This window comes from Nesoenas mayeri (genome assembly GCF_963082525.1).
Source record: "Nesoenas mayeri genome assembly, chromosome: 1".
Lineage (NCBI taxonomy): Eukaryota > Metazoa > Chordata > Aves > Columbiformes > Columbidae > Nesoenas > Nesoenas mayeri.
The window spans coordinates 196,142,387-196,163,357 of record NC_137541.1 but is presented as its reverse complement, the minus strand read 5'-3'; the positions used below and the strand labels follow the sequence as shown (position 1 = coordinate 196,163,357).

At 38.9% G+C, this 20,971-nt stretch overlaps 1 protein-coding gene across 4 annotated transcripts in view; it reads left to right on the top strand.

The window, feature by feature from the left end:
* The window catches only part of CUL5 (cullin 5), a 32,523-nt gene extending 16,424 nt beyond the window's left edge, over positions 1-16,099 (top strand). For 3 of the 4 annotated variants that reach the window (XM_080345709.1, XM_080345708.1, XM_080345710.1), the window contains 11 exons: positions 2,550-2,680; positions 3,154-3,261; positions 4,072-4,136; positions 6,246-6,378; positions 6,903-7,034; positions 7,690-7,813; positions 8,564-8,739; positions 8,858-9,019; positions 9,709-9,827; positions 11,166-11,289; positions 12,457-16,099. In XM_080345709.1, the coding sequence (XP_080201835.1) occupies positions 2,550-2,680; positions 3,154-3,261; positions 4,072-4,136; positions 6,246-6,378; positions 6,903-7,034; positions 7,690-7,813; positions 8,564-8,739; positions 8,858-9,019; positions 9,709-9,827; positions 11,166-11,289; positions 12,457-12,651 (1,469 nt within the window). In that variant the 3' untranslated portion in view covers positions 12,652-16,099. The remainder of the gene's footprint in view (positions 1-2,549; positions 2,681-3,153; positions 3,262-4,071; positions 4,137-6,245; positions 6,379-6,902; positions 7,035-7,689; positions 7,814-8,563; positions 8,740-8,857; positions 9,020-9,708; positions 9,828-11,165; positions 11,290-12,456) is intronic. The other variant, XR_013922206.1, reaches the window with a different exon arrangement.
* Positions 16,100-20,971: the final 4,872 nt, after the last annotated feature.

Genomic DNA, 20,971 nt, shown 5'->3' with positions numbered 1-20,971 from the left:
AATTTGAATGACTGGATAGCTTTCATTTTACTTGAAAGAAAATATTATTTTGTGCTCTGTTTTCTTTATTTTTCCTACAGCCTATTTTCCTCATGTTGACCAACTCTCGTTTATGTTGAGTGTGTGTTATTTTCTATTTTGATAGTTCAGATCCAAACACTCCCCCTGCATTCCACCTCCACTACCCCCTGTCCCCTGGAAAAAGAAAGTGAAGCATTTCTTTACAAAGCTATCTTTCTGAAAAGCAAGGAGACATTTTACTTATTCTGATTATTGGTGCAGGACCAATAGGTCAATGAACAAAATCTCTGCAAGTTTTTAATCTGTTTTTATAGCCAGTATGTCACTGTGAGTATTGCAAGTTAGCTCTGCACGCCTTTTTACAGTTTTCAAAAGATTTTTTAAAACTCTGCTGCCATAATTTGAGAGGTTGGTGTGATTCAAAAGTCTTGTGTTGGCCCTGTATGATAAATTAAACAAGTCATTAAAATGCAATAATTCAAGTACAGAAATTGAAAAAAATAAAAGCTGAAATCACAGGTTAATTTTTTTTGAAGTCTCAGTATCCTGCGGCCAGGGAATATTTACTAATGTCTGTATGAAATTTTAATTTCTATGCAAATGTGGAAACTTTTTAATGACTTAGAATGGTGTAGAAAATGCTCACTTCTAAAGCTAGCATTTCAGAAAATATTTGACCTCAAAACTATGTCATACTCATCTGTTCATTTAGCAGTGTGATTTCTGGCAGTAGTCCAGAGCTAAATATAGAAAGCCACCAAACTTCTTATGAGTATATGTTACAGCCTTTGGGAGAATACAGCAGGCATATTTAAATGCAGAGCTTCAGAAGGGTTCATCTGTAGCATCCGAAGCATGTTTCTTTAGAAACTTGTTGAAATATTCACACAGTTCTCTCTTTCCTTATGGCTACATCTCTGCCCCATGATACTGCCTGGTTGCAAAATACTTCTGCTCAGTACATAAGAACTCAAGCATCTCTTTCAAATATTTTTTTTTCCTCTCCTCCTATACCTACCAGTGCTGTTTAAAATGTTTTAATGAAGGATGCAGATGGTTTAAAATATACTTAGTCTGGAGCTATACATAGTAATAGATAAATCCAATAGTATACTCTGCTGTACTTTGCTTATGCATGTGGCTTTCTGGTATTATTCGCCCCAAAGTATTTCATGATGTTTCCTTTATTAAACAGCATGTGACAAAAAAGGGCTGAGTTTTTGGCTGTGAGCAGCGCACTACTGTAAAATACTCTGTTACATTAAGCACTTAATATTTACATACCATGCAAAGGAAGGCAGGCACAGTGTTTTCCATCAAGGATGTTGTAACTTGCAAACAGGCTTCAGAATTGGCTTAGTGCGTTTTTATTTGCTTATAGTATTGAGGGTGGGACACCTAAATTTTATTCTTGAAGTATTTCATAACAGAAATAAAAAGTAAACTTGACTTTTATGAATACAAAATGAAAACAGAACTTGTTTAAGTGCCCCAACAACTACATATGCATTTCTTTTGCTTTCAGTGTCCATAATGTGTTCTGAGAGAGATTCCAGTGGAATACTCCTTTTGGTTTTGTTACTTTGATCTCTGTCTTTGAAGAATCTGGGTGGTTTTTGTTCCTACAGTTTTAGGGATGCACCTGAACTCTTCCTTTGTCATTATTTATTAGGAGAAATCACTGATTTTTTTTTTCTTGAATTATTCATGCCGTCACTGGTTTACAGAAACAGCTGTAGAACCTTTTAATGTCATTTTGTTTCCTTTTTTGCACCATCTCTTCCTCCCTTTCACCCTTCTTTAAAGTACAGATGAAAAGATCTAGTAAAAGTCGAGCGAGCTTTTTGGATTTACCCCATGTAATGTATGCTGCCATCACTTACAGTACATGGAAATTGCACTGAGAATACCTCTAACTCTTTTTCTTGTTCCTGAAATCCCATTTTTGAGCCCATTATGAGTTCTCTAGCAGCCTTGCAAGATCTTGTTTCCATTCTTTAACTGGCATTGTTACATTCTAAAAGGATTTTTCTCCTTCTGTGCATTGTTTTTCAATTTGGTTCTACAACAGTTGTTGTGATACAGAAGTTGATAACATCTTTTTCACCCTCTGTGGTGACTGGGTCTTGCAGGTGTTGCTGACAAAAGTGTTGTGGAGAAAACAAAGACAGGGCCTCTGGCTTTTGTCGTCTTTCACTCTAGATATAATATTGAGGAACAAAGCAAACCTATCAATGTGGTTTTTTTGCCTATCAGAAAAAGAGTCGGAGTCCATGATCAGTTTGTTCTGCTTGTGATATTATATGTGTAAGCAAATATTACATAGCAATAAATATCTCTTTTTTGCCTACAGAAGGATCTCTTTGTGGGACCAGAATTAGGACAGTATTCAAAACATTTTTGCTTTTAAGAGATTATCTGGTCTTTACATACTCCGTGTTCCACTTGAGTTATCCCTGGCAGAAATGTTGTATTTGTTTTTATACAGGTCTTTAACTGGTGGTTTTAACAGTATTTGTATCTTGCAGAGTTGCATTTAATGTTTTCACTGATGGATAAAGTTCCAAATGGGATAGAGCCTATGCTAAAAGACTTGGAGGAACATATTGTTAGTGCTGGACTTGCAGATATGGTAGCAGCTGCTGAAACTATTACTACTGTAAGTGTATTGGCTTTTAATAACAATGTAAAAGCAACTTTGTGGAAGTTAAATATTCTTTAATTGTGGGACATAAATTTGAATAGAAATAATTTTTGAAGATTTTATGTGTAAACATCAAATTTTGATCCACTGAAAGTTTTAAATATCTTTAGAATTTGTTTTTTATTCCTTACATTTTCAGTTGTAGCTTTAAAACGTGAATCTCATTTGCAGTAAATAAAAGGTTATAAATTATACAGTATTTGAAAGTTTTTATATATACACATGTATATTTGTATGTTGGAAATACTGTCCTGAAAGTCTCTGTTAAGGCTTCGATGCTGTAGAGCTCTTCAGTACAGAGAATAAAGATAAAATGCTCATTTGTAGTGGCTTGAGGATACTACATTATTACAGATTAGGGAATTACATGTAAGCTCACACTGAATTCTGTGGAGCCTCATTTTTTTATTTGATTTTTGCCTCTTTAGGATTCTGAGAAATATGTAGAACAATTGCTCACACTATTTAATCGATTTAGTAAGTTGGTTAAAGAAGCTTTTCAAGATGATCCAAGATTTCTCACTGCAAGAGATAAGGTGTGTATTTCTGCCAATCATTCGTTTGTGGTTTAAGAATTGTTGTAATTCATATTATGATGTCTCTGAAATCCTTGTGCCCATTCACTATTAAATCTAGAAGCTGCTCTAACTCAAGTAAATAGACAGACTGAAATATTGATGAAACTTACTACCAACTGATTAACTTTTAATTTGTATTGTAGTCATGCATAAAGTTGCATTGATGTTCAGGTTTGTAATGTTGTAGAGTACGTCTGAAGATGATTTTTGTATTGAGCACCTTAGTATCTGATGCAGTAGTACACAGGGTGTTTCAAAAAGATGAACCCGGTTTGAAATGTATTTCTGTATCTCTGCAACCATGAACTATCAACTGTCATCTCGATGCTGTCTGTACAGCAGGTGGAGGGAACGTAGAGCATTTATTAAAAGGTTATTAAAACTTGATAGCTCATTAAACCATTTGTAAATTTTTGTGTAGTTGTAATATATTGGAGCCATTTTTTGAAACACCCTGTTTAGAATTTACTGCATATTTGGGCGTAGTCTCATTACTTCAGATACACAACCTGCTCCATGCAGTCCCTTCCCAAGTTGTTGCTTAAAGGAAAGTAGTATGTTAATGAAAAAGAGGAAAATGCAAAAGATCAGTTAATGGGAAATTGAGTCATAGGGTTTGAACTCTCAAATTGAACATAAAATCCACAAACTTTGGACTAATGTAAAAAATCAGATTAAATTAATGTTACGGTAATCTAAAAAGACAGACAAAATCTTTGTGATTTGTATGTTAAAGAAGTAAATTAATAATCTCTAATTATTTTTCAGGCGTACAAAGCAGTTGTGAATGATGCTACAATATTTAAACTTGAATTGCCATTGAAGCAAAAGGGGTAAGCCACATAAACTTCATGTGAATCAAGCTTTTAAAATTGTTAAAGACTGAGCTTCTCTTTTAACATATCTCTTCAAAATGTAACGCTATGTTTAAAAGTGCTTTGTGTTCTTCACTTGATGGAATTTCAGGTTGTTTATCAACCTCTGGTAAGATGCTCTTCACATGGCAGTGATTACTGAAAAGCAGCTGGTTTAAACTCAGGTTTATTTGTAGTAACTTGGGATCTGTTCTTTTATAGTAAGGAGTCAATTTGTTAGCTGAATTAAATAATACTTTCCTGGGTTGTTAATTCCAAAACCTGAGTTGTATAACTCTGCCACAACTTCAGCAGAAGTCCTGGGGGAAACAGCAGCAATCTTTATGGGAATAACTGCGGCTGGTGAAGGTGGAACCACCCACATCTTGTGCCAGCTGTGGCTGTGACCTGTCTGGCTGTTACATTTTTGTTTCAGTGCAGGATTAACCAAGTTAGTTTAACACTTTCTAGTAGATTAAGCAGACCTGTGTGACTCAAGAAGAAAAACCGTACTTACAGTAGCCACTCTGCTAACTCAGCCAAGAGAAGGTACCAGTCAATTAATTGATAGCATTAATTGATAACATTTAATATGTGATGTGCCACTTGAATAGGAATCTGTATGTATTTAGGTGATTTGGATTAGTTACATGTAGTGTGTAGCCTGATTTACTATGGAAACAAAGTTTATGTAGCCAGGCAGCCAGCTTCTCTTTCCAGTTACTTCTCCTTAGGGATGGATGGGTATAAATACCTGCTCAGCATTCTGGTTCTTACTGTGTTTGGTTTTGGACTAATTGTCAGCCTGGACATGGATTAGCCTTGCTGTTTTTTATTACTGGGGGGACATGTTCACGAAAGACTGGATATGTGCTTTGTATAGATGTAGGCAAGGTAGAGGTGTTTTTTAGGTAATGTTTTCCTTTTCCCTGGGAGCATCCAAATCAATACTTCATTCACACTGTTTCACTCCTAAAGCTAAACCTGCCTAGTGATTTCTTAGAAACCACCATGATGGCAATGGTCTTCTCTTCAGAATTCTTCTTCTAAGGTCTTTCAAGGCGTCTACAAATGCAGCCTGGTTTAAGTAAAATGGAACTTCATTCTGCTTAACTTGTGTTATTAAATTCAACATAAGAATGGAATTTGGTAATTTGTCATTGCTGTCAGGATCCTGAAGACTCCTCTTCAGAAATACCTGGGAGCACATTGATTAATACCAAAATACTAGACATTTGCTTTTATTCCAAACGGTCTTTAGGAGGGCAGAAGACACTAGACTGCAAGCTGCTACATGAATTTAAAAGGTTGTCTAAAGAGTTTTAGCACTGTCTGCACTAGTTAATGAGAGGGTGAGAGAATGAGCAAGAACGCTGGGTTCCTGAGCATCCCCACAGCTTCTTACCTGCTGTCTGACTCGCTGCCTTTGATTTGGGCCCTAGAGACTAGCAACCAAGGTGGTGCCGTCTGCCTGGAGAAATAGGGATTGGTCCTTGGCACTGTTTTATTCACTAGTCTAGACACAGGTTCAGAATATGACCTTGTGCATGCGTGCCTTGTGAAAAGCCACAGTCTGTCTACTGTAGCAACTTGTTCAACTTTAATCTGCTTTTAATCCCTGGACTGTTAGTCCACTGTTTATATCTGTTAAAAATAATCTTATCCTGTTGGGTTTTGCAGTCTGTAAAATGTAGTGTAGGAGACTGTTCTTGAGACTTTGATTTGAGCATACTGACAAGATGAATGAAGCATTTCACTGTAGCATTTGTTACTTCTTTACTGGAACACTTCTTGCCATGCAATATTTAGTTGTTTCAAACTGTAGTTTCAACATAATCCTTCATTGTTGGAGGAGTTGGAATGATCAAGCTGTAGAAGCTGTCTCAAAATGTTTGCTAGTATTTATTCTTTCAAGAAGAAAAGGGACTTATCCTTAATTTTTTATTAGTTTAACAAGGATATAAATTCAGTACTGGGATCCTTGCCAAGGGGGTCAGGAAAGAGTGCTCTGTCTTGTTAACAGTGTGACTACTCCAGAATAGCAGGATTCTATACAACTTGAAGATACGTTGTTCTTCTTTTATTTAGTGTTGGATTGAAAACACAGCCTGAATCCAAATGCCCTGAGCTTCTTGCTAATTACTGTGACATGTTGCTAAGAAAAACACCACTAAGCAAAAAACTAACCTCTGAAGAAATTGAAGCAAAGCTTAAAGAAGTGGTACGTTTTTGCTTTCTACTTCCTGATTATTCTGACAAATGAATTTATTTACTTATGTGGGATGAGGCTTTGATCTTCAAAAACTTATGTAACGTGTAATAATAGGGAAAAGAGTTTATTATGCCACCAAGCGTGTGTGTTTAAATCTTGTAAACCATGGGGCGTTTCATGTCTCTGTTTCAGTTCACAAAATCAGTATGTTACATTAGTGCCTGTATCAGACTGTAATGTATTACAGTAACTGATGTAAGTCTAGAAAATAATGCAGGAGACTTTTACATATGGTGTCAATGCCTTTTCTGATTTAAGAGAAAGTTCTCGATGGTTGACAAATGAAGCAGTTGGAGGTGTGGTATTATCAAAGATTCATAGCTGATGGCTGTGATAGTATTAACACAGTTGCTTTAATGCAATATCAAGTAGCCTTTTCCTCCTTCGTAGTCTGCTGTGGCATTAGATCAGCATTCAAACACTTGTCTGACTGACAGTGCAAATAAATGTATTAAAATCTACTTTTTTGACAGCTTTTGGTACTTAAATATGTACAGAATAAAGATGTTTTCATGCGATATCACAAAGCTCACTTAACAAGACGCCTGATACTAGATATATCAGCTGATAGTGAAATTGAGGAGAATATGGTGGAATGGCTCAGAGTAAGTAGCCTGACATCTTTCTTTCTTTGGTTGTGCCTCTTGCTTGTGGTATTAATTCCCACTCTTGAACTTAGATATTCTTGCTTAGGTGAGTCCTGTCTTAAATTGCAGGCCACTCTGGACATCTTACACTTCTGTTTTATTGCAATATTTTGTGCAAGTAAAACAGTTTAGCTCTTTTCTAAGAGAAATGTTGATCCTAATAGTGGTAGTGATAGATTTTATATCTTTTACATATGATTGTCTGAAGGCTTCATATATTCCATATGCAAATGAGCAAAATGCAGTGTACTTGTTGTTTAGGTATGTAAATAATGTGAGATGTGTTCTAATTGTGAAATGTTATGTAGAGAAGAATATTATTTGCATGCCTTAAACATTCCTTCAAATCTCAGAATTCATTGATTCCGTAGTGCATGCGTACCTTCTTCAGCACTTGGATTTCTTTAAAAGAACATTCATATGCCTTTAAGGGATAACTACTGAGGATCTTTGCAAAAAACTGTATATTGCATTGCAGATTAACTGTTATTGTGAGGTGTGTACCTGTGTACTTTAATGGTCTTCATATTTTGAGTTTCCAATTTAAAAAACAAAAAAGTTTTGTGTTCGTAGCTGTATGTGTCATAGTTTAGCATTCTGTTTGTTTATGCAGGAAGTAGGAATGCCAGCAGACTATGTAAACAAGCTGGCTAGAATGTTCCAGGATATCAAAGTGTCTGAAGACTTGAACCAGGCCTTCAAAGAAATGCACAAAAATAATAAACTTGCTTTACCAGGTATTGTTTTCAAATGATTTGCTGTTTTTCATTTCTCTTAGTGAAAAATAGTTCTGTTGAATCTTGAGTTGAAAGTTGTATGGACTGCAGGTTGAACATAATCTTCAGGGCATTGTTGCTACTACACTGGAAGTGTCTGTAGCCTCTGCTTTCTCTTACAGCTGACACCAGAGCTATGTCATTCTTTAAGTTATTGTGGGTTTTCATTATGAGCAATGCTGTACATACAGACTCCCTGCTCTTGTAGTTAAATTCCAAGCAGGGGCTTGAATCGGTATCAACCAGGTGAATGCCTGAACTACCTGTTTCTTTTATGCCCTCATCATTCTTCATGAGTGCCTCCTGCTGTGCTCCTCTGTCTGCCAGCAGGAGAGCCTCATGCATACTATGAAGAGCTTAAATCCCATTTCTGAAATTAGATTTTATTGATGAGAGAGGCTGAGAAACATCCAGTTTTGGACCTGCTACTGCTGAAAACCCTCGAGTAGTGCTTACAAGAATCAGCTCTAAAGCTGCACGAGGGCTTAAGGAGCTCTGCAGAGGCAAGCTAAAAAAACCAGAGATTTCAATCAGTGTTGCTGGCAGAAAGCCAGTGGTGTAGAGTACCGTGATGTTTAAGTAGGTAGATACCCTGCTACTTTCTGAAAATTCAGTCCTTCGTAAATGTATTCAGAGGAGGAAAAAAAGATTGCATTTTGTTTATCTGTCTGTTATACCTGGAGATTCATAGAATCCAATATTGTCTTACAGCTGACTCTGTGAATATTAAAATTTTAAATGCTGGCGCCTGGTCACGAAGTTCTGAAAAAGTGTTTGTCTCGCTGCCCACGGAACTAGAAGATCTCATCCCAGAAGTTGAAGAGTTCTATAAAAAGAATCACAGTGGTAGAAAACTGCACTGGCACCACCTCATGTCCAATGGAATTGTAAGCGTATAGTTTTCAGTGTATCAGTCTCAACGACTGTACTTTCTGTATATTTATAATAGTAAGAAAGTTTGTGATTCAGAAAGGCTTGTAAGCAAAATTGTCATTCTGTTCACAGATAACATTTAAGAATGAGGTTGGCCAGTATGACTTGGAGGTAACAACATTTCAGCTCGCTGTGCTGTTTGCGTGGAACCAAAGACCCAGAGAGAAGATTAGCTTTGAAAATCTTAAACTGGCAACTGAACTCCCTGATGCAGAACTTAGGAGGACTTTATGGGTATTTCCCTTTCTCTTGAAAGAGATTTCTTCTTGATTTTTGTACTTCAAAATACTGGATTAGTATTCTTACAGCACTGTCAGATAACACTTTGAAATGTGAATGGCTTTCTTGCTAATTAATCAGTTGTAATGCTGGCTCTTTGCACTACTCTTGAGCACACACAACCTTTGCATTAACATGTTCTCTCTGCCCAGTATTGTGTAACTTAAGCTTTTGGAAACAGCAAGACCTTTTTGACCATACGCTGCCTAAACACACAGTTATGATTGTGGTTTGTGGAGTGGGACTGGTCTAACTCTAGGCAATCAGTGGCACCCGATAAATATATGTTGCTTAAAAATAACTTCAGTTTGCTCCAGCAGACTTTTAATTATTTAGCTCAAGAATAAAGACAGAAATCGTGTAAATCAGACTTAACACTGCTTCCATAGCCATGAGTTTGTGCGGTTTACTTCTTTGTATGATTTTACTTGTGCTGCCCCGTTTCAGAAGGAGATTTGGTAAACTGTGCCCCCTCTTTGTTTTTACTAGTATCTTTGTGTTGCCTCTAGCAGCTCCAAACAAGGCTATGTGGTTCCCTCACTACAGTCTGCACAGCAATGAACTATGTTCTTAAAAAGTAATTGTTTCCATTTAGAAAGTCTGGTGTTTTATTTTCATTCTTTCCCCTCCCCTTTTCTCTGTAGTCTCTTGTAGCATTTCCAAAGCTGAAACGTCAGGTTTTATTGTATGAACCTCAAGTCAATTCACCCAAAGACTTTACAGAAGGAACCCTCTTCTCGGTGAACCAGGAGTTCAGTTTAATGTAAGATGATGTTTGAAAAGTAAAATAACAATGTTCTATTTTATAATTAAAGGAATTCACTTTAAGTTAACCTTCATCCTTCAAAGTTTTCAAGGTTCAGCTAGACACATGCTTTGCTGCCCTCTCCTCGCTTAATTTTGGCAATAGTGGTGCTTCAAGTAGGTGGTTGGGCTAGATGACCTCCAGCAGCCCCTTCAGACAAATGTTTCTATGATTCTGATTTCTGTGAAATTAAATTTCTTAAACATAGGCGTGAGGTGCAAAATTGGAGGCTTCGCTGTCTTCCTGTTGCTAATAAGCCTATGAAATTTTACATGGGAGGGAACAGTATGTAAGCAGAGCACTGGTGCTGTATTGATTATTACACAGAGTTTCAAAAATAGTGTGATAAGTTAAAAAAAGGAAGTGAAAATGCTTAATAATATACAGTATGCTGTCAAAAGCTGGGGTTTTTGGCATGGCTTTCACCAGAGTGTCTGTATTGAAGTGAGAACTGCAGCACTCTTTTACTGGTGCTTTGAAAACCATCAGAGCATAAGATACTATAAAGAGATAATATCTAAATCATATATACTACATTCAGCATGTTTTACTTTGGGTTTTGCCTCCCTCTGTTATCAATGATTATGATTAGAACTTGCTGCTTGCTGGCAACCTCAGATTCAGGGCCTCATTCTCAGGAGCAGCTGCATATCTGGATTTGCGAAGAGCGAGAGGCGATGAATCTGCTCTCTTGGGGCTTCATTTCTTGCCCAGGGCCATGATGGTTGTTCCTGTCATCAGGATCATGAGCTTTGGGAAGCGAGAGGGCATGGCAGAAGAGACAGGCTGTACAGAAAGTTTGTGGGTAGCCACTGAAGAATGCCATCAGCTTTTTGCTGTCTTTGTTACAACAGCTGTTATTTGTCTTTTTTTTCTGCTAGACAGACAGTTCTGATGAAAAACAAGCTAGTCGTGTTTCCTGAACTTTGTTGTAAAAACTTCCTCTAAAGAACCCTAGGCTTATATCGTTAAACTGAAATATATTTCTCTGGAACTTTATTCTTTAAAATAGTACTGGTGATTTTTCAACTTTGGACACTGTCAGTTTCATCTGATGGATTTTTTTTTTTAATGATGCTAGTATATTCAGGTTTATTGTGCGGAGACATTGACGTTGACGTTTGATTTGTCAGCCAGCTATCCGATTCTATGATGCTGTCTCACTACTGCCATGCTAATAGCCTGTAAATATCCGATATGTGATGGTACTCCTTGCTGCTGTCACTTGAGTTTAATAGGAATTCCTTAATTGAAAATGCATTTTGTGCTTATTTTCATACAATACAACTTTTTCAGAAAAAACGCTAAAGTTCAAAAAAGGGGCAAGATAAATTTGATTGGTCGATTGCAACTTACTACAGAGAGAATGCGGGAAGAGGAAAATGAAGGAATAGTCCAGCTAAGAATATTACGAACCCAGGCAAGTAAACTGCCAGAGGAATATACAATCACTCTATTTCTTCTGTTGTATTAATCACTGCTGCTTGCTGCCCACATTTGGGTGTTGATGTATGGAATGAACTCTTTTGAATCCCATTGGAACTTAATTTTGCTATTTGGCTTGGATTTTTTATGAATACCGGGTTTTGCGTGTGTGTGTATGTGTGCTTGTAGTTATCAGCCTCCTGTTCTGAAGTACCACGTCACTGGTTTTAAAGAGGACAAAGCAGTTCATAAGCATGTGGTGAAGACATGACAGTGTGGTGGCAGCAGACAGTAAAGTTGACTGACTTGAGCCACCAACATGAACAAACAGTATTGTTGATCTTCAGATCGCTCCAGCTATGCTGTATGAAGAGAGTAATCTCAGAGGTGGATCACGCTTTAGTAATAGCAGTATGACCTGTTAAGAGGCCTTCTCTTTAGAGGGGAAGTTTTTGAGTACATCTTGGATGTACAAACTGCAGCTTCTGGCTTTGCGGTTGGTTGTCCTTCAGTCAGATCTTTTCAGCTGACAGTTCTAAAAAAATAAAAAATAAAAATGGGGGGGCATCAGAGATCATTACCTACAATGGAATCTCAGAAATCCCATTTTACCTTCGGGTCTCTTCTATCAATCAGATTAGATTCCAGGCCACGCACATTGTGAATTTTACCATCTGGCTTGACATCTTGGCCATACTTGCAGCAAAAGGATTAGTGCCTGGTTGTATTTATGAAATGAGAACTCCTTGTGAGTTCCAGTTTGACATTAAGCTTGCATTTCATGAGATATTCACAAGGTATATCACAAGTCACCCTAGAAATGGTGACTTCGGTTCAGAGAGTGAATGAACTTTAGGTTTTAGTGCATAATTCACACTGAAGATACAAGATTTAACTGCAGATGCTCCTTTGACCGGACTTGTCTTACATCTCTTGCATCCAGTCAGTGTTCCGTTCTTTTCCTTTGTCAGCTTCTTCATAAAAGCAATTCAATATCTACTTAGGCTAAGAAATGAAACATATATCTGATTTTTGAGGAAAAAAAAATAGATTTCCTTGTTGTCTTGCCTTACCAGGAGCCCCCTATTAATGCTGTGTTCACTTTGTCACCTCACCCAGACATTTCAAAAAAATGTTTCTGTTTCTTTCTTTTCCCCCCCAGGAGGCTATCATCCAAATAATGAAAATGCGGAAGAAAATTACTAATGCCCAACTTCAGACTGAACTAGTAGAAATATTGAAAAACATGTTCTTGCCACAAAAGAAAATGATAAAAGAGCAAATTGAATGGCTTATAGAGCACAAATATATCAGAAGAGATGAGTCGGATATCAACACCTTCATATACATGGCGTAGTTCGAGGACTCTGCGGGATGCTGAGAACATCAATGGAAGGGTGCTTGGACAGACAGCTACACCAGTTTGTGCTGCAGAAGAACTTGTTTTGACTTTCGTTACATATTAAAATCCCTGCCTTACCGTACAGAGGACTATATTTTGCCAATCTCATTCAGCTAGCATGATGGCATTCCCTTCATGTTGCACACTTTTAACAGCATGCTATTTTGTGGGAAACTTGCATTCATGAAGAGCCCATTGTGAACTTTTTAAAGTAGATTTGATTTATACCCACCAGGAGGAATACAGGTTTGGGTTTTTAGATGACCAGTACTTGCACAAGGAAAAAATATTCAAATATTCATGCACTGAGGAACTGCTATTAGTTTTGTTTTGGGTTTGGTTGTTTTGTTTTGGTTTTTTTAAATGCAATTAGGACTAGAAGTAGCACTTTCACTTTTGTGTTTTGGATCAACAGAGTAATGTACTGTCCGCCTTTGATCCTTTTTAGGTAATAACATTTGAGAGACACAAACACATGCATCACAACTCTTATGTATTTGTTACAGTTAAAACCTGTTGACTAGAGCAGTGCTTCAATCTAGTAACTGGATTTTAATAATTGACACATAAGTGACATAAAAGTAATTCCAAGTCATGGGTGATATTTTTCCTTAAGCAGGAGATCATTGTTTTTAGATTGTTTGCTCTAAACAAGTGGATATACGTTGTTTGTTACCTTATTTGGATGGGTGATTTGCTAAAATCCTTTTTGAGAAGGTAAAGTTTTCTTGAATAATGCTTCATTCTAAATGCAGTTTTCATGGGTGGGTCTCTTATACCAAACAGAAATATTAAGTGTATTTCCTTGTACATTTAATATTTGTATTCTGAATAGTTGACCATATATATCTGAATGCATTAAAGAGTAATTGATGCACAACTCCCCCAGAAAGAAAATAACACTTGAAGATCTCTGTACTAATTCTTCATTGGTAACTTTATATATACGTGCAAGGTTAACCCAACTGGACTGGTTTGTTGCGTAGAAGTCAATATCTCTATATGAAAAACAAACCCTCTGTTTTTTATTTTGAAACTGGCGGGGTAGGAAATACTATTCTAACGAAAATGGTAAAAAGCCAAGGAAAAATACTTTGTTTAGTGTATGCAGAGAGAGTGCCAAATACGCATCAGGAATTTCAACTTTTTCATGTTACCTCTTCTGTTTTCAATCATCTTAAGTAGTTGTTTGGCACTGCCTGTCTCTCTGCTGCTCTGAAATGTCCCATCATGTACTGGACTGATAACACGAATCACTGGAGCAGTGCCTGTCTTGGGATGAAAGGTAAGTTGTGCTTTACCCAGTTCTGTATGAATACTCTTCTAGAAATGGCAAGTGTGCGATTTTTTTTTTGTAATTAACCAGTTCAAGTATGACATCTAAAGGTCTCATCTTCTTTGATGGTTGAAAGGGGAAGAAGATACAATTAACCTAGTCGAAAAGGAGAACCTTCCAGTAAGTTAGAGGAGTTTTGCTTTCATATGGTTGCAGTACAGTATAAAGGAAGAGTGGTTTAAAAGCAAACTCTGCCAGAACGGCTGTTTGCACCCTCGAACAGGCTGCATGCTCTGTTACTAACGGAAATGCCGATGTGACTGTCTGAGAACGGTGTGTACTTGGACATTTATTTGAGTAAGAAATTTTTGGTAGTGAGAGTTTCATGAGCAAGAGATGGAGAGAAATTGCGACCTGGCCAATTACAATTGATTGAAATCCCACAGCTTATGTTACATGCTTTTATTGATACTCAAAAGCAGATGCTGTTTAAAATATTGCATCTTTTATGTTGGGCCTGTGGTGTTGCAATTCAGAATCAAAAGCAAGTGGTGCTCTGTGTAGTTAACCAGTAAAACTATTTGGACAGTAGAAAACAAAGTTCTAATAAAAAACTTTGTGCTGCAAGACTTTCAGTCTTTGTAACTTAAAAGTAATAAATGCTCACTTGGGATAACTGAGGGAAAACACGACAGTCTGAGCACACTCTTTTCAACATTAAAAATTCCAGCCCTTAACCAGAGAAGAACAGGTGTGAAATTGTCGTGCAGAAAGAGCTGCTAAGGGGAGTAATGCTGATTTTGAAGCCATTGATTTAGAATTGAGAGAGATGTTTAAGAAACTGCATCTCAGATACAACTACTTAGAAAGCTCGAGTGTATGTGGAAAGCAACGGGTTGCTGAAAGCTAAGGAACCGCACATTCCCTCCGCTAATAAATATAAAATAACACAACCTCAATGTTTAGCTATTTCTCAACATCCAGGATGCAGAAATATAATTTGTAATGTGGTAATGTGCCTATGACATGGTCATTTTTCTTTAAATATGTATCGGAAATGGATGTTGGGTTTTTTATTAAATCTGAGACTCACACCAGCAAATTTGTTCAAGATGCAGAATCACTTTTAGCATCCTTCATCAGGTCACTTTCACCAATATGCACTTAAAACTAGTATCACCTGGGGCACAAAGAGATACCTGGGGTAAACTTCTTTTGGGGAGGGTAGAGTTCAGATCTAAATGAAAATGAACTAGTCTTCACTTGCAATATGGCAACAACGCACTTTTAAGGCTGCAGTTTTTAGCTATGAATATATATGTCCAAAGACCTACCTTAAAGAGGTGCTGCATCTGAAAAACACGTTGCCACACACACTGCCACGGTGAATAGCTATGGAATGAAATCTGGTGTAAAAGGGGGGGGAAATCACTCTTATTGGGTTTAATTTAGAAATACTGTTAAATCTTTCTCTGTCCCAGCAACTTGATGAGGATCTCAGTTTCAATTCTGAAGTCTTCCATGTTCCTCTTCCCACAGTTGGTGTCCCTAGCTTCTAGTCTTACTCATCTATCTTTCGTTTGTTATGACTGTAATGCAATTACATTTCCAAAAGACAATGTGACTTTCTCGTTTTCACCTTTTTAAACTTAATGTTCTGAACATTCACATGTTGCATTTATTTGCATTGGGATGCCATTGTCCTGTAAAGTGCAAATTTTAAAAATACAATTGGCAAAAAGATTTGATAGTTTTACAGAAAGATTTGCTATCTTAAACTCAAACTGTTTTCTATTTTCATCTAAATGACCGGGATGCTATCTTTGTAATTCTTTGAGGTCATATTTGTGAAATAAACAATACATGAAAGCTTTCCTGTCATATACACTATATGTAGTCTGGAGTGTTGAGCAAACTTGAGTTCCTGAGTTGTAATATCTATCTACGTATGGTATTTACAATTTTGAATGTGTGCCACTACCAAGATAATAATGCTGTACAATTTTGAATGGTGGTAGTTTCTGTATGGCAGTCCAGCTGAACTATTTTGATGTACTGCTTAATTTTTGAATTTTATTTTTTAAGTTGTATAATTTATTTTCTTGCAAAATAAAAATGTAATATAAAAGACTACTCATTTAGCCAAGGTACTTTGGTGTCTTCCCCTGCTAAATTTTTAAGTTGAATTCAGGTGCTGCTCCTGAAAAAATACCACTGTATAAAGTTTGCCTGATTCTGAGGCCCAAAGTCTGTTACAATCCGAGTACTCACAAGAAGACAAAAACCCAAGGGTAAAGATTTCCAGTCCTTCTCTTGTTATGATTTTTCAAGTACTTGAGGTAATTTGTAGAGCTATTTAGTCTTCCAAATTCTATTTAAAGATGAGCTTTAGTCTTTCAATTTAAATTTACCAAAGTCTGCCATGCCAAACATGGCTGGGGTGCCTGACTTCATGGCATTTTTCAAAAGGGTTATGTCTCTGTACCTTACTGGGATGTACTGGGATTGCTGAATGTTTTGGCTGAGTTGTCTCTGAAATGACTTGTAATTTTTAAGTGTCACTGAAAATTACTGGTGGTGTCATCAGATTGTTGGGAACTTCAGGTACCTGATCCTGCACTAATCACACAGTGGTGTGGGAATGGTGGATTGCCTGAGAGGATGATTTTAACGTGATGGTGTTTCTTCTCTGATTGTCCTTGCCTTTAAATGTTAATCTCTTTTTACATTTTGGCTCATTTGTTCTTGAAGTGCACCAGCTAATGTCAGTGTTCTGTGCTTTCTAGTGCATGCAAAGGTTACAGCTATTTCTGTGGAATAAGTAAATATTTTTGAGTGACCGTTCAGTGTGTACGGCAATTTTCAAACTGGCAGCTCTTGCAGGCAGAACTTTGATAGCAGCTTGCCATTATTGCCATACTTTTTTTTCCTTTTAGGGCAAAGTGTAGTCTTTCACAACAATGGTTTTCCAGGTGGAGCTGTTCTCTAGAAATAAACCAGGTACCACAGGAGTTGCTTGGCCGCATCTACTCCTACCAGCATAAATCGCAGTTTAGGTAGAATCAGTGACCTAAAGATGAAAGGCTCTAAACCTGCTTCTTCTGATAAACTAAGAACTTGGATTGCTTTCCTGCTTTGCGTTGTGTGTAGGCATGGCTCCTGCATCTCATCCTCATTTATTGTGGTGATGGAGATTAACTCTGTAACTTCTGTTGGATGTTGTGCTCTGAGTCCTGCAGGTGACCTGAAACACCTGTAGGAGGGAGTGCTTGGGGAACATGTGGGCTGCTGCTCTGACCTGCTGATCCGGGGCACGGGCAAAGCAAGTCTTACTTCCCAAGCTAAGGAAGAGCAACACAGTGTGATTATTTTTAATGGTCTGAAAGACTGAAAACTGAAAATTAGTCACTTGGAAGTTAGTACATTATAGCTGTTCTTGGTGAGAAATTATGCTGAAAGAATTAAAGAAGGAAATGCACCGTGGTTTTCTTTCTGAATGCTTTTCTAAGACCACAGTCTTAATATGTATGTACAAGTCAGGATTTGCCATCTATTGCAGTCAATTATTTCTGCTAGTGAAGGCGCTAAGGAAATTACCACGCCTCCTGCATTTTTTGCAGGAGGCAGTTGGAACTTAGCCCAAGCTGAGATAAATATGGAGGATTTATTGCCCCAAACCGGTACTTGAGATGTCAGTGAGCTCTCTGGCCTGGGTGACATTTGGCCATTGCTTCTGGATGAACGGAGTTGTGAAACATCTGCTGGCCCTGCTGTGTCACCTAGTGCTGCAACCAGCCACGGGGCCAGGGGCTGCCAGCAGCTTCTGACCAGGTTCCATACCAAAGGGTATGAAGGAATCCAAATTGCCACATTGCTGGGGAAGCTACAGCATAAGCTGGGAGAGAAGAATTCAAACGGGGATGTCACTGAGCTTTACAAAAGCAGAAAGGCAGAGAGCAAGGCAGAACTGTTTTCATGGAATCCTGTAACATTAGCAATAGGGCCACTTGATAAAACCAGCAGAAGATTGGTTTAAAATGCGAAAAGAGGACTGTTTTCCTGGGGATGCAGATCACAGGTATCAGCAGCTTCAAAGAGGGTTAGACAAATTCAAGGGGACAGGTAATAAAGGAAAGCATGTCCCCTCCAGCATCACTAAGCAGTGAAGGTGGATGCTGGGGAAGTCTGGAGAAAATGCCCTGGCTCTTCTGCTCAGCCTCAAGCAGCGAATGCAGGGGGTGCTGCTCTCCCACGGTCCTTATTGAGCTCCTGAATTCTCCCAAACAGGAATTATCCTGGAAAATCCTAAAGCGCTCCTAGAGGAAAAGAGAAAATGAGAGAGAGTAAAGGGAGGCAGTGGATGAGCTACTAATTGACTAGAGGCAGCAACAACTGTAGTAGGGGCAGAAGGAAGATGTATGAAGATCACTGGACCAAGACCAAAGATTTAAAACATGGGGGAGCATCCAGCAGAGCCCCCTTGTCAGTGCCCACCATCTCCTGGAGGTGCCTGAGCAGCCCCTGGCCGCTGCCACCCCGAGAAGGACAGGGATCCTCATGCGAAAGGGTCTCATCCTGCCTGCTCCAGTTCCCTCCTGCCAGTGGTGGGAATGGCCCCTTGGCCAGGAGGGGTAAATACACAGGTGTGGGGGAAAGTGCAGCCCAAACTGATGGAGAGGAACTCGTGCACAAGGGAATGCTGGCTGTGAGGGACTTTTGGTTTACCTGCTAAAGGAGGTCATTCTGTATTTTTGATCCTGCATTAGAGGTTTGTATCCTGAAATACAATGATTAACTCATGGGACGGGATGTTTCTCTTTTCCTCCCTTAGCTTCTCTTTGCACTGGAGTTCTTACGCAGCTCCAGACTAACTTTTAAACTAGTGTTATTTCAAGAATATGTCATCTTGTTTCAAAACAAATAATTTTACTACAGTCCTATGTTGTATCTTCCAAATTTGCATACAGTTAATGCTTACGTTGTTGAAAACTGGTAAATTACCCGATATTCTTGCTTACCCTTTAGGCCTGGGATGAGACGCTGTGTGTGTTACAATAGTCATAATTCAGCAATGTCCTAGCCAGAAGACCATCATACATCAAGGAGTTAATGACCTACATATAGTTAAGCGGAGAAGATGCAGGTTATGCTGCAGCACAGGCCATGCTGTGCTATGGCCTGGGTGCAGCTTGGCTTTCTGGCCTGTCCTGGGCTGCAGGTATCCCTGAGCACAGAAAATACTTGGCCAGCTAACCGTAATGAAGGAACCTATAGGAGCTCTCTTCTGGCACTAGCAATTATACCCCCTGTATGTTGTCTTTATTTCAAAGTGAAGCAGTATGTTCTCCTGTGAACATCCTTTTGTTTGACAGTAGGAATGATGGCCAGAGTTGTTTTCTCAGAAGATCCTACAAGATCTCTAAAGACCAGAATGCTGGGGAACCTCTCCACGGAAGGGATCTGCACCACAGCCATGCCCTAGCTGGAGGTGTGCCTGCTGCTGCACAGCTCGAGGTTCCCAGCGTCGGAAGGGAGGTAAGATCTTCTGCACTGTCTTCTTCCTTCTCACCTGAGCTCCAATAAAGGGCCTATTAGTCAGTATGTTTGGGAGTCCAAGTGCCTTTCTGGCTGCCATGATATGAACACACTAGTCCTGGTGCATTGGCATGCAGTATCCCAGGAAAAAGGTCCTTACTTCCCAAGCTAAGGAAGAGCAACACAGTGTGATTATTTTTAATGGTCTGAAAGACTAAAAACTGAAAATTAGTCACTTGGAAGTTAGTACATTATAGCTGTTCTTGGTGAGAAATTATGCTGAAAGTAAAAGCTCAGTTGAATAAGAGCTTTCCCTTTTTTGTTCTATATGTTTTTGGCATTATGCATTTCTGAAAAATATCCTCATCCAACCAACCTGGATGTCTTTCCTATATGGTACATATTTTCAGGGTGAAATTTTTGGTTCTTCCCAAGTCAATATTTGTCAGTTCCTGTGTTATCTCTAGTTTGTACTTGAAAACTCTGGCTCTAAATCAAAGGTCTAGACTAGATTGGTCAAACTCTAAAAACATCAGCTACTGACAGTCAAGCAAGCAAAAGAGTACAAATGCTTCCCACGTCTGTGTCAGTCCCAATCAGCCTCGTGCCACGTGTCTGAAGAATCTTTAGACATATATAGAAAGCAATAAGTATTTTGCTTTTGAGAGCAAAGTGATATCTTCTCTGAAAGGGAAATGAATGTGGTATAGAACAGAAAATGAACTGAAGCAGATTTGATGAACGTTAGTATAACAATGTGAAGATAAAACAGTAAGAAAATCAGTCAAGATAGCGAGTGGATGGTAACAAGTTGCTGAGATACTCTTCCTTTCCAGATGCTATATCCAAAGTGTGCTTCTTGGCATTTGTTCCAGTTTGTGGTATAGGGAATGGAAAGAAAGGTGCAAGTCAATGGCACCTTACCTAGCTTGTAGACATCGACTCGAGGGAACACAGTCGTGGGTGACTAACAGGAATTAAAAGAGTGGCTGAGGAGTAGGTAAGCATGGCTGACCAGAAACAGATAATTGCCCGTCCTAGAGAGTGTGCAGCAGCACGACTCACACAGAACGTCACCTTGTCTTCCGAGCCTGCTCTGTTGCGGTGTAAAGCTCCAGGCGTTTTCTGGCTGTGTTCGACAGAGTGGAGAGAGGCGGTGCCAGGCAGGCAGCTGTGGAGATTTAGCGACGGCCCCCACTCGCACACCCAGGGCCGGAGAGCACGGCGGGGGACGCGAGGCGCAGGGCGGGCGGTGGGAGCAGCGGCGCCGGGGCTGGGCTGGGGGCGGCACCACCCGTCCTGTGAAGGGGCGGCCGAGCCGCTTCTCAGACAGGTTTGAAGTCTGAGGTAGCGCTTTCAGATACTCATGCCCAAGGCTGGACAGGAGGGAGTTCAAGGGGAACGCAGCTGCCGGCCGGTGTGAGAACAGGACGGAGCGGCAGCACAAGGGCTCGCCAGCCGCCA